At 41.2% G+C, this 14,063-nt stretch overlaps 1 protein-coding gene across 11 annotated transcripts in view; it reads right to left on the bottom strand.

The window, feature by feature from the left end:
• Positions 1–14,063, bottom strand: part of adgrl3.1 (adhesion G protein-coupled receptor L3.1) — a 135,726-nt gene that overhangs the window by 92,001 nt on the left and 29,662 nt on the right. For all 11 annotated transcript variants that reach the window (XM_034203300.1, XM_034203302.1, XM_034203303.1 and 8 more), the window contains exon 3: positions 4,689–4,854. In XM_034203300.1, coding sequence (XP_034059191.1) covers positions 4,689–4,848 — 160 coding nt within the window. In that variant the 5' untranslated portion in view covers positions 4,849–4,854. The remainder of the gene's footprint in view (positions 1–4,688; positions 4,855–14,063) is intronic.

Genomic DNA, 14,063 nt, shown 5'->3' with positions numbered 1-14,063 from the left:
TGCCTTTATCTTAAGGCGGTTGGTTCAGGTACCACATTTGACATTGAGGCATCCTCCCCGCCACTGTATTCCTCCGGGGAACAGCGGCCGGATTTGCCGTGTCCAGCCCGTGCTTTACGCACGTACAGGGACAGATCAAGGGTGCTTCGTCATAATGACCAACCCCTTGTGTCCTGGGCTAACCCTTATAAGGGCAAGCCTGTTACTAAGCAACGGCTCTCCCACTGGTTTGTGGAAGCAATTGCTTTGGGGCCCATACGAGTCAGAGTTCGCAGGCACCCTCGGGTCCGCGAGCTCTTTCGACTCAGGGTCTGGCCGCATCCTGGGCTCATCCAAGACATTGGTGCAGCGGCGAGCTGGTCCTCGCCGCTCACTTTTGTCCGCCTCTTAACAGGCTGGACGTTCTGCTCCCAGTGTGACTCAAGCAGTGCTGGGCACCTGGTTGAGTCAGAGCTCTACCTGTTAAGTTCTGGTTGGTTTGGTGATTTTCGAGATAAGCTCGTCTGACAATACGGGAGCTACAATTTCCCATAGTGAGACATCGAACGGAGTGTTATGAATGAGAACTATAGGTTACTTACGTAACCCCAGTTCTCAGAGTAACATGAAGTGAGATGTCTCACCAGACGGCCCTCCTTGCTATGGTGAAGCGAGAAGAGGTGCTTATTTTTAATGACGCATGCGTCGTGGCGCAAGCTACTTATAGGGGGTGAATTCCCTGACGCTGACGTCAAGATCACCAGCCAATCAGGATTGGCGTAATGAGATTGATGCTTCTGTTTGCTCCGCGATGAGGCGCATCCCATAGTGAGACATCTCACTTCATGTTACTCTGAGAACTGGGGTTACGTAAGTAACCTATAGTTATGCCGTGTTATGCATGCCCGCCAAAAAGGAAATGATACCGTTTCCAAACCTAACTTTGCCGTACAAATTATTGAAATGCCTATGAGTTTTGGCTTTACGCTGTGCGCGCTCCCGGGGGAGGGGAGTGCTTAGGGCAGTGGGTCATTATTGTGTTGTGTTGTGTTTATGAGTGTTAGTTAATACGTTTCTCAATGCATCATGTCCGCCTTCGTGAGCACGAATGTCATTTTTGAAGAGAGGGTTAATTGAAGCGTGGTGGATCAATACACCGTATTGTAAGGCAGGCGTCTAGACTGGCTTTGGATCAGATGTCTTACAGTTTTGCCTCACAGGGTCCCCGCTGGGCATAAAGAGAGCATTATGACACTCACACACTCTCACACATACATACAATTCAAATAAGGGGTCTATCTGTATTCCAATTAAAAGCCACTCAGCCTTCATGAGCGGCAGTAAATTCTCTGACTCGCACAAACTGTACTGTCTCGTCTGTCACCGTTTAATTTACCTATTTATATCATCTGCCTCACCAATAAAACATGCACTGTGTTTCACCAGCCTCTAAAGAACTTGCTCTGCATATCTCTGTCACTTTTTTTTCACAAACTAGTAGGTGCAATCACAAAGCCCATTTTGATAGAGACCCAATACACACATAAACGTGCCAATATTTAGCCCTTTGTCTTTGAACACATGCAATAACGTGTGTAAGCTGGCAAGTGCATGTTAATGTGTCTGTCATTAGTTGTGTAAGTGGTGACAGAAACTTGGCAGGCCCAGACCGTACAGACAATCTTATTCAGACACTCTCATTGCCTCAGGGGGCTGAAACAAAAGGATATCGATTTTTACATTTGGGCCAAGAACAAGAGAGTGGCGAAAGAGGTGGATATATGGAAAGAAGGAGAGGGTGAGAGGGAAGAGGAGAGAGATTTAAAAGGTGATCTCTCACTTGAACTGCCAAAGCATTTGGCTGGTGTCTGCAAAGTGGGTCTTATGAGTTATCCAAATCCCACCACATTTTCTAAGCGCAAAAATAAGGATATGGCTGGCAAGATTTTATATGTTGTTTTTCCTGCTTTCAGTATATACCATGAGAAAATAAAAACGAGTTAAATCTACTAACAAATACTGCCTGCAAAATCTGATATTTTTCCCCTATGCTAGAGAGTGCAACTGTTTAAACTATTTATCCAGAATATAAAGCTGGGTTTCATTATTAGTATTGACCCTGGACAATGCACTTATATTGAAGTGTAGGTTATTCTTTCACAGCTAAAACTACAGTTCACAGCTATTTTATGTAACATCTCATTTTGAAATAGGAATAGACTACCACAGATAGGCTCAAATGTATTGTGAAATTATAATACATAGTTGGTTGTTGTTGTTCTACATGTTTCTTGTCAGCATTTACCAGGAAAATACATCAACCTTATCTTCAATACTCAGTAATGCCTACAGTTTTATTATGTCCTCTGCAGAGACAGGGAATTTATCCCAATAATATACGTTTTCAAAGCCAATTAATAAACAAGTACGCCATCTCAGGTTAACCAGTGTACACGGCAGAAATGTTCTCTGAACCCCAGGTAAAAAAAAGGAAAAAAACATGTCACTGAGACTTTCTGTCTTTGCTTTTCTCTTTTATTTGTATTCAAATAACCCTGAAATAATGACACGACACGGCTCTGTGCAAAATATGGAGTGCTTGCTGCTGTGGGTCCTCAAGCTAAACTGTCTTTGTTTCAACTAATCCTTACTAAGTATAAACAGCATGATTTGCATATGTCGACTTATTCTTTAGACATTGATGCAAATACCTTTGACTGAAATTCATCTTCTGGTGTTAAAGCAAAGCTCTTAGTGTTTGTGTGGCTGCTTGTGAGCACTTCCTATGTCAGTGTGTACGTGTGTGTGTGTGTGTGTGTGTGTGTGTGTGTGTGTGTGTGTGTGTGTGTGTGTGTGTGTGTTGTGTGTGTGTGTGTGTGTGTGTGTGTCTGTCTGTGTGTGTGTATGTGTGTGTGTGTTTAGGAGAGGATCCGTGTCCCGGGTGTACAGTATCTCATCATTTAAAGTAAATCATCTGTGCACATGCATGTCAGTAGCAGTGAACACGTACATGCTTGGGTGTGTGTATGTGTGCATGTGTGTGTGTTTTCCTCACAACAGTATGATTGACAGTAGCCATTAATAGGATTAAGTCCAAGTGGGCCAGCGCTCCCTGTTGGAGTCTTCAAAGCCCACCGTCACAGGCGAGAGGAGGAAACATACAGACTGCCTACTGGGGTGGCATCTGCATTGTGTGCATGTGTGTGTGTAGTGAAAATGTGTGTGTGTGAGAGAGAGGAAGCATGAATATCTAGAGAAATATATGAATGTATACTGCAATAAGATAGAAGATATGTGTAAATGAGCAAAGTGTTTCCTTGGTTTTGCAGCTGCTGTGTTTGGAGCAAGTGCTTGTGTGTGTGTGTGTGTGTGTGTGTGTGTGTGTGTGTGTGTGTGTGTGTGTGTGTGTGTGTGTGTGTGTGTGTGTGTGTGTGGTGTGTGTGTGTGTGTGTGTGTGTGTGTGTGTGTGTGTGTGTGTGTGTGTGTGTGTGTGTGTGTGTGTGTGTGTGTGTGGTGTGTGTGTGTGTGTGTGTGTGTGTGTGTGTGTGTGTGTGTGTGTGTGTGTGTGTGTGCGCGTGTGTGTGTGTGGGGAGGGGTGGATGGATGAGTAGTCGAAGCCGAGAGCCGTTACTTCATGTCTGGTTGTTTGCATATAAAGTCAATCTAAACTTGAAGAAGTAAACTTGTACAATTGGTTTTCTAAGAAGATATTCGGAAGACTAGAAAGTTATTTTACAATAAGCCTTTAGCTGACTTATCATAGTTAGACCAGCACAGGTGTTACTAATGACATTAAAGATGGCTCTGTTCTATCCAAGCATCCCAGTTAGCCATGACAGTGTGACAGTGAGCCAGGAGGAACAATACCATGTCAATTGGTATCAGACATCGTAAATTGTATAATTCACACCTGTCCTTCTCCTTCTTTGACATGTCAAAAACCCTTACATGAATAATGGCTTCGCTTTGAGGATGATAGTGTTGCCTGCAGTTTGCGGGGCTTACGTTAAGCTATTTATAGATAATCATTATACCCTGCAACAGTAGGCTGCCTACAAGTTCAAACCCAACATCTCGGGGTGTCCTGATACCTTTAACGGGCGCCCCATGTCCTTGCCACAAGAGCTTTTTTGTATTTCCATCAGTTCAGGTATATATAATAAGTAATTGATCTTAATGTTAAAGTAACTTACCAACACCCGAAAGGACTTGTGATCAAATGTATAAAGAATGAATGTTTATGTTCTTCAGATGCTGATTTGTATGTATTAATTAGATTATAAATGTATGTACATCTAAAGTCTTAAAAAACTTTTTACGGCATGTCCTTTGCAGGGGACAATGGGATTTGCTTCCTATCATCTTTAACCATTCATCAGGAAACAGAGCACTGAGCGGATCAAAAAGTTAAAAATGATTGAGGAAGAGCCAGATATTGTTCTTTCACGGGATAAGGAGGATAAGAAACAAGCAGTAGAGCAATTGTAAAAAAAAAAAGATTTATATTCATCAACCGTATGTATCAAATTATTTAAAAAATAATATAAACCAAAATAGTTTTTTGCAATTATATATACAAAAACTAAATATTTAGATATTTTTTCTAATCAGGTTTTATATTACAGAGCAAACATATTTAAAAAACCATACAACAATTGCAGTTCAACAAAACAGCACTTAAAGCAGCCTCAATGTTGTCTTTCACTTACCAATGGCAATGGGAGCAGACAAGGTGAAGACGAAGAGCAGGCATCTGGTCCACATGACGTCTGAGGGTGACCGGGAAGTAAATATGGAGGTACTTCCTGCTGAGCCCAGACGGTGTTGTGGTGAGCTGTTTTTCTCACAGCTCAGTGTTCCTGACACCATACAGGCCTGCAAATAAACAGAGAGGATGTGTTCACTTGGATGCCACTTCTAAACACGGTGCCTTATCTTCGTGTATTAGGAATATATAAGCTATCACAACAGACAGTATTTGTCCTTCTACATTTCTTAGCTCCTTATGCAATTATCTTTAGCAACCAAACATCTAATGAGTGAATTTGCTATTAAAGTTGTTTTTTTCGACATTTCCTAAACAGTTTACCCAGCTTCATATCAGACAACCAACTGCAAATTGCATCTGTGAAATATATCCTTCAAACAACAATGGAGCTTACTGATCATACTGATAAAACTGCTTAAAACATTACGTTTAAAAAGTGAATGTATGGAAGTAAACAATTTCTCTGATATACAGTTACTATATATACTGCCTTAACAAACAGCCCTTCACTTAGCACTAATCAATAATTACCTTAAACGATGCTGAGAGAAATACAAAGAGCATGGAATGATTAAGAAGCGTTATAATAATAACTCAAAGGATCCATACCGGCTATATGAAACAACTTTTTAAACTATGAAGAATAGGTATAATATGAGAAAAAGTCAAATCAGATTTAGGGTTGAGTGGTGGTGAACAGGGACTTCCTATATAGAATATTTACAAGTGTTCTATATTTAGACATGTCAATCAATAGAAAGTAGGAGATAAGGTCGATAACCATCAAACTGATCCCTTCATTATGCATAACATTGTTACAGAGTAGATTTCAAACATTTACATTATATTTCTACTCCCACACCACACACATTAGTTAAGCCCCTGTCACACTGTCCCGAAATTGACACCAGATGGACACACGAATATGGAATTGTGAATTTCGCACGAAGATGGCCCCAAACTTAGTCAACAGCCAAGCAACAGCGGAAGCAAGTACGATGCAGGCCACGCGATGGCACCCGAACCACACACGAAAATATTGTCGTAGACTTTACTGATGATTTAGAATGTATCCAGACTCAACGTAAGAGCTTGTGCCTCTTCGGGGGTGCTAACATTTAAACATACACTTTATTCTTTACTTTCTCGTTTCTCCGTCTTTATATGTAGATTAGAAGATATTACTTATCTCCGTCATGTTGTTTCCAAAGCAACAACAACTTCCTGTCAACAGCATAAACTCACCTTCAAAATAAAAGCATCTAAATAAAACAGGAAGTTAACCTAAATTAAATTTAACAAAAACAATGTAATATCCTTATCAGAAAATGAACCTTCGCAAGGTCCTTCGACAATTTTTTGGCATGCCAAAGATTTTGTGACCGCTCACGAAGTTGCTGCCGGAGCCTGAGAAACTCCACTGGCGGTCATACGATGGATTAAGATGCCCTCACGAATGGCCCGAATTTGAACATTTCCTTTATCGTGTGTCCAGGGGCGGCGGGGCGGGTACTGTAAGCTAGGGAAGGCTAAGCATTCCCAAATATTTGTGTCACTGCATCCTGGTAAAATAAAAATATAATGTATAATGTTTGTGTCTTTGACATTAGCGCTGCTATGCAGCCACCTGTGCCCTGTACTACGAAGCCAGTTTAACAGACCCTGGATATGTTTGAGTTATCTTAACTAACCCTAACAAACGAGATCTCGTTAAGCGGTCCTACGACGCTGGTTATCAACTCGGTAAATCAAGCCAGGGTTTCTCTCTCCAGCTGAGAGCGCGTTCACGTGAAAGGGGCGGGGTTAGCCACATTTGACCAATCACAAACAGGGACAAGTGTACTGACAGCGCAGCGTCATACTTCATTAATGAAAAGTAAACTAATATTAGACAAATATGAACTTTAAACATCCATGACTTAAACATATATATTGTAGCGTCTCGCTACAGGAACACAGGGAGGCTTAGTTTGTCCTTTATCCGGGAGTTTATTGCACAGATCACAGGTTACTGTTGGCCATAACCACACCAAAACAATCTACTAACCCTGTCGTATTCCCACACTCCGTCACGTCTCTCGCTAGCTCTCCCCTCGCTTCCCGCGTCCCCCCTCCCAGGAACCTCCCTCTTCCAGCCCCAACCAACCAGACAACACTCTCCCACCCAAACCCACAGCTACAGGTCACAAGAAGCGTCCATCAAAACAGTGGCACGTTCACTGACACTCTGTAAAATGCAAACAAACTCTGAACAACAAACACATCAAACATCAACATTATAACCAGTCCGTTACAATATATATATATATATATATATATTAGGGCTGTCAAGTTAACGCGTTAATGCAGAAAAAAATTAACGCCACTAATTATTTTAACGCGATTAACGCATGTGTATTTTTTGTCCTCGGCCGCCCCGTAGTTTCAGAGCGCATCGAGTTTAAAATACCATCTACAACAGGGGTGCCCAACCTTTTTTGAACTGAGAGCTACTTTTAAAGTTGCCAGTCTGCCGAGATCTACCAGTCCAAATAGAGAGGCGTAGCCATTACTGACAGCCTACTACCAGGTATAAATACACACTTCTGCTTGTATAAAACTGACCTTTGTACGATGAATACTTCATAAAATACTGCAGATCCTTTATCTTACCTATTTCTAATCTACACACATACAAGTATTTAACTGAAGTTACACAACAGTGTTGTTGATACAGAGTTGGAGTTTATTCAGACGTCACATACTACAGTGGGTAATGTTTTCAAGAAACATTGAAGAGTGCTGCCACATATGACACAGGAAAAAAGAACTCTTTCTTTGCCATTATATACAAATAGTGTTGCTACAAAAGTATAAATGAGGCTTACTAATAAGACAACTCAGATCTGAAGCTACACAGGAATCTGCTGCCAAAGTGCATTAAATAAGACAAAATTAATAGAATCAAACCCTTTTTTTGTTGCATTTAGTAGATTATAAAAATAAATGCCTTTTAAAATAGGATGCAAGCAACAGTTTCTTAACCTGAATTGATAATAGACTATAATCAATTTAAGTTTGCATTCTTATACCATTTTGTACAATAATTAGAATGAATAAGTTCAAACAAACTAAAACTTACAGCTGATTAATAACGGTATCTAACTTGAGTTTTTATCAAAAACCTGTTGAAATGCTTCTGTTATTTTTACTGTCCCCAAAAAGTACGTCGGCAGCCTCCAGGAATGATTCTTTCACAACTTCGCCGTCTTTGAAAGACTTCATGTGTTTCGCAAGAACGTGCCTGACACGATACGATGCTCTGGTAGCAGCCTTGCTCTTGTTGTTGGGCCTGGTGAAAATGGACTGCTGTGCATTTAGCTGTCCTTTCAGGCCCCTCCCCTTTTGGGAGCGTAGGGCAGAATTAGGAGGGAATTCCGTCTCGTAGCATTTGTGCACTGTTTTGAAATGCCGCTCCTAAATTACCCTTCTTCGATAAAGCCACGCTCGCATTGCAGATGAGACAGATGGACTTTGAATTGGAATAGATACAAAAATAATCATCCTCCCACTCGGAGTGAAAATTATATATTTTGGGCTTTCTTGCTTCTGCCATAATTGCGGTCTTGTGTGTGTGCGGACTGTCACTCCTGTTGACACGGACAATGTCAGTGAACTAGTGCACTGCCCACTGCTCACCAGCCACGCCCCGACACATGGGGTCACGCTGGCCAATCACAAAGCTTTGATGCGTTCAAGTGCATTATTCTGGCACAGGAAGGGGTTTGTAGCTGCACGGAGCGATGCATCTCTTCGCCCTTGTCCCGAAACGTGCGTGGTAAACGCACTCTCCGGCGTCTCCACGCCGGCTAGCCACAGCCGTGTCCGGCCTCCGCCACGCTTTCTTGACTGCCGGTGGGCCGCTGAGCGTCGCGGCTAACGTCTCTGCCCCGGGCTGTTGCGTAGCCAGGAAAAAACGATCCGCTTCCTCAGCCAAAGCACGGGGCTCCGTGACAGGCGTGTTGGCCAGCGCCGTCTGTACCCGGGGAGGCAAGTGACGCAGGAAAATCTCCGTGAATAAAATCCGGGGATCTTCCCCCCCTAGCAGATTTAGCATTTTCTCCATTAGCTGGGATGGCTTGCTGTCTCCTAGGCCTTGAATGTCAAGTATCTGGCGGGCCCTCTCCTTAGCAGATAAGCTAAATGTCTTAAGGAGAAGGGCCTTAATCGCCTCATATTTGCCATGATGTGGGGGGGCTGCGATGAATCCCACCAACCTGGACGACGTGGAGCTCCCCAGCGCTGCTACCACATGGTAGTATTTTAGGTCCCCGTCACGGACCTGTCGGCAGGCGAAATGTGCCTCCACGTGTGCGAACCATGCCTCCGCGGCGTGCTCCCAGAATTCCGGCAGCTTTATGAAAACATCGCGCTCAGCCATGTTCGTTAATTTTCCGGAAACTTTCTCGGAAAAGTCAGGGTCACCAATGTAGTGCCGTGAAAAGAGAGTCGGAGGCGGTGTATTAAGAATGGAGTTCCAATCTTTATTATCCATTACTTTCAGAGAGGTTAACACATGCACTGCTCTGCCTGATGAGCTAGCAGGAATGGCAGCTAAAGCTACAGGTGTTCCCCACTAAAGGGTCCGTGTGGCAACACAATAAGCAAGGTGAATTATGTCCAATAACGTGTCACCACAGGAGCGACATTTCGCCACAACTGCGCCGAGCACTTGACTTTATGCAGGAAGCCAGACAGTGGGACATTGTACGAAAAGTCAGCACACTCAGCACGGATAGTGCGCAACATGATTGCAGCGTCCAGGCAGCTCCCGTTCGAGCATATGCCTTGAGTTGCACATAGCTCCAACGATCCATCACACACACACACACACACACACACACACACACACACACACACACACACACACACACACACACACACACACACACACACACACACACACACACACACACACACACACACACACGTACACACACACACACACACACACACCATTTGTATTGTATTATTGTCAACCCGGTATCACGGTGAGACGTGAACATGTGACGCTTTACCATTGCTGGGAGACGTGAAGATGTCACGGTTTCGTCTTTTCAAAACGTGAAAAGCGTGACAGCTACACGGTATTGTTAACCCATGTTAACCAGTGGAGAAATAACCGGAAATACCAAGCAAATGCTACCCCTACGTAATGATTTATTTTGTAATAGTCACACTCGATTACAACGATTTTCTTGTTGCCCCAGCTGGTCGACACCTTTTTTAGCATAAACAAAGGCTACATTAATGTATTAAATCGATGTTAATCCATGTGTGTGGATGTGGAATTAACGGACGTGACATTGTGCGATTGAGTTGCCAAGCAACAGCTTCGGTTCATGTTAATTTACAAACTATTCAACTACAACCGTAGTTATATTTAAAAACATGTTAGAAGGCCTCACGAAATACTTTAATGCACATTAAAATGTAAATGTGAAGGAATGTGTGTATAACAAAATACATCGGTCATTAAACGAAACCGGAAACAGACGTAGGCAAGATCCTCAGCTCGATGATTGGATGGTTATCCGCAATGCATGCTGGGATTTGGTGTTTATGTGATGTGAAATCTGAAAACGTTTTTTAAAAATACAATAATACTTTATTCCGAGTGTGCTTGCTTTTCTCTTTGAAAGTCATCACATAACGGCTTTGTAATACACGGTTCGGCTGCATTAAATATTACATATCTGCCGTAATTCTCTATTTATAGAGCCCTGATGAGAAGACTTCTAGACAAACATGAGGCACTGAAAACGTGACGTGGATCATAAATATATAAGCAATTAAACAACATCTTACATTTATTTTCACACAATACGTCTCCTTGCAGTATCAACACTAATTCGGCTGACTTTTATATTTGATCCAATTGGTAGATAGGCTGTATTTACACCATAACCGTGCAGAGCTGATAGAAAGGGACACCTGTTGGTCAAAGCACGTTATTGAATTGTATTATTTTATTATTAGATATTAATAGGAGGATGTGCAAAACAGACAAACTAATAAGGCTTAATTTAAACATTAAAGAGTACTTTAGGTTAAGGTCTTATTTTGAATAAGAAAAAAGCTTTAAGAAGAATATGGAGGGATGAAACCCTCTTGAAACCGCAGGTCCTTCCTTCCTGCAGCGGTCAGACTTTACAACCAGCACTGCCCCTTGTAGACCCTCCTACACACACCACAACACAGACTATAACACCCCTTGCTGCTAAATACAAACCAACTTTGTGCAATATGTGCAATATATATATGCCATTAATAGCTGTGTAATTTATACCTGGCCACTAAATCAATATATATGCCGTTTTGTTTTTGATCTGTATTTTTGAAAATTATGTAACTTTTTATCTTTTTTTTTGCATATTGTTTAATATATTCTAACTTAGTACTTGTTTAGCATATTGTTTATTTTATTCTAACTTAGTACTTTTTTAACGCATGTAAGATATGCAACACTAAGCTGTCTGTGGCTCTTTCCTGCTGTAACGCTGCACATTTCCCCTCTGTGGAACTAATAAAGGTATTCTGATTCTGATTCTTTAATGGTCACACATGCAGAGAAACACAGCACACACAGTGACATTTGTATCTACAGATAAATATTAAGCCTGACAAAGTACTTAACGTCTAATATATTGCTTTCCTGCAATGTTAACTATGTTTAAGCACTTATTTGTTTATTATTAAACTGATATTATACATATGTATTATACTCTTATAAGATGTATGTAGATAGTATAAGAAATGTGCAGAATGACAGTTTAATGGTGGAGTATAAACACATATTGATAGATGTCTTGTAATGCACTGTTGAGGAACCTGCGACCCAAGTTTTTCATTCATTGCATAACTACACAGTAATTGTGTATAATATGATATGTCAATAAACCTTAGCTTATACAATCTTGAAATCTTGAAAGGGATGTTCAAACTAGTCATTATATACAGTCTTTAATGAACTATTAGTAGAGAATAACGAGTAATGAATATACTTTATAGAGATCCTATTAATATCTAGTAATAAAATACAATAACGTGCTTTGACCACCAGGTGTCCCTTTCTATCAGCTCTGCACGGTTATGGTTTAAATACAGCCTATCTACCAATTGGATCAAATATAAAAGTCAGCCGAATTAGTGTTGATACTGCAAGGAGACGCATTGTGTGAAAAGAAATGTAAGATGTTGTATAATTGCTTATATATTTATGATCAACGTCACGTATTCAGTTTTGGCGGCAGTTCTCCTGTTTGTCCAGAAGTCTTCATAGCAGGGCTCTATAAATAGAGAACTACGGCAGATATGTAATATTTAATGCAGCCGAACCGTGTATTACAATGCCGTTATGTGATGACTTTCAAAGAGTAAAGCAAGCACACTAGGAATAAAGTATTATTGTATTTTTAAAAAACGTTTTCAGATTTCACATCACATAAACAACAAATCCCAGCATGCATTACGGATAACCATCCAATCATCGAGCTGAGGATCTTGCCTACGTCTGTTTCCGGTTTCGTTTAATGACCGATGTATTTTGTAATACACACATTCCTTCACATTTACATTTTAATGTGCATTAAAGTATTTCGTGAGGCCTTCAAACATGTTTTTAAATATAACTACGGTTGTAGTTGAATAGTTTGTAAATTAACATGAACCGAAGCTGCTTGGCAACTCAATCGCACAATGTCACGTCCGTTAATTCCACATCCATACGCATGGATTAACATCGATTTAATACATTAATGTAGCCTTTGTTTCTGCTAAAAGAGGTGTCGACCAGCTGGGGCAACAAGAAAATCGTTGTAATCGAGTGTGACTATTACAAAATAAATCATTACGTCGGGGTAGCATTTGCTTGGTATTTCCGGTTATTTCTCCACTGGTTAACATGGGTTAACAATACCGTGTAGCTGTCACGCTTTTCACGTTTTGAAAAGACGAAACCGTGACATCTTCACGTCTCCCAGCAATGGTAAAGCGTCACATGTTCACGTCTCACCGTGATACCGGGTTGATTATTGTATGAGAGGTTCCAGGGGCCTATACTACGAAGCAGGATTTTCGCTTAGCCGGCTAAATTCAGGGAAAACTCCGGCTTTCCGGTCCTACGAAGCTGGTTCTCTTTTTAGCAGGCTAGATCTCCATGGTAACTTATGCTTAGCGGCTAACCTGGTCGGGAGCAGGTTAGGTTGCAGGCTAAGAGCTCAACTCAGTGAAAGCACTGCCTGCTGACCAATCAGAGCTCAGTGTGCGGAGTTTAAAGCGATCAAGTCATATTACAGGAGAAAGGAAATACAGAAAAGCTGCCTTTGCAGGAAAGACGGCCGGCAAAAATCACCGACTGTGTGAACGTGAACATTAATAGAATATCACCTCCCATCTTCAGAGCAATCTGACTATTATAACATTAGCGTTAAGAACACTTACCACATATCTACCACAACATAAGTAACCGGATCAGAGTAACATTAAGTACAGTCCGCGGCATATCACTTCATAATGTATCATATATTTCCTTATCTGAGTCAGCTGAGCCGTATCTGGCCGTGCAACACTCACAGTGTCACATACTGTATGCAGAAGTATTATTTTAAGCAACACATTAAGTTGACGAAACACTCGAGACAAATGTAATTAAAGTCAAATCGTGTTTTAGACGGGGCAGTGATATCATAAACCTGTTGATGTACGCATTCAAACACTTTTTCTTTTGCCAGCTGTATTCACCTTGCAGGTGCAGCTATGTGGCTTTTATCCTGGATAAAGTGTTTAAGTCATGGATGTTTAAAGTTTAACTTCTTCATTTTTGACTAGTATTAAAGTTCACTTTTCATTCAGGAAGTATGACGCTGTCAGTACGCTTCTCCATGTTTGTGATTGGTCTAATGCTCCAAATACCACCCCTTTCATGTGAACGTGCACCTAACTAGATAGGAAACGGCTGGCTTGAGCGATCCACTTGATAACCAGCGTCGTAGTACAGTTTAGCGAGAGCGCGTATGTTTTGGATTAGGCTAACCGGCTAACTCAAACATATCCAGGTTAAGTTGAACCAGCTTCGTAGTATAGGCCCCAGGTTGAATTGAGGCGAATATTTGTAATGTTCAAAGGTTGTTGTGTTTAATATTCATGAGAATATTTGTCATTGTTCAAATGATAATAAACATTAGCATAAAGCATATTTGTCCACTCATATGTTGATAAGAGTATTAAAAACTTGAAAAATATTCCTCTAAGGTACATTTAGAACAGATAAAAAATG

This window comes from Gymnodraco acuticeps, unplaced genomic scaffold, assembly GCF_902827175.1.
Source record: "Gymnodraco acuticeps unplaced genomic scaffold, fGymAcu1.1, whole genome shotgun sequence".
In the NCBI taxonomy this organism is placed as follows: Eukaryota; Metazoa; Chordata; class Actinopteri; order Perciformes; family Bathydraconidae; genus Gymnodraco; species Gymnodraco acuticeps.
This window is presented reverse-complemented; position numbering and strand designations above follow the sequence as displayed.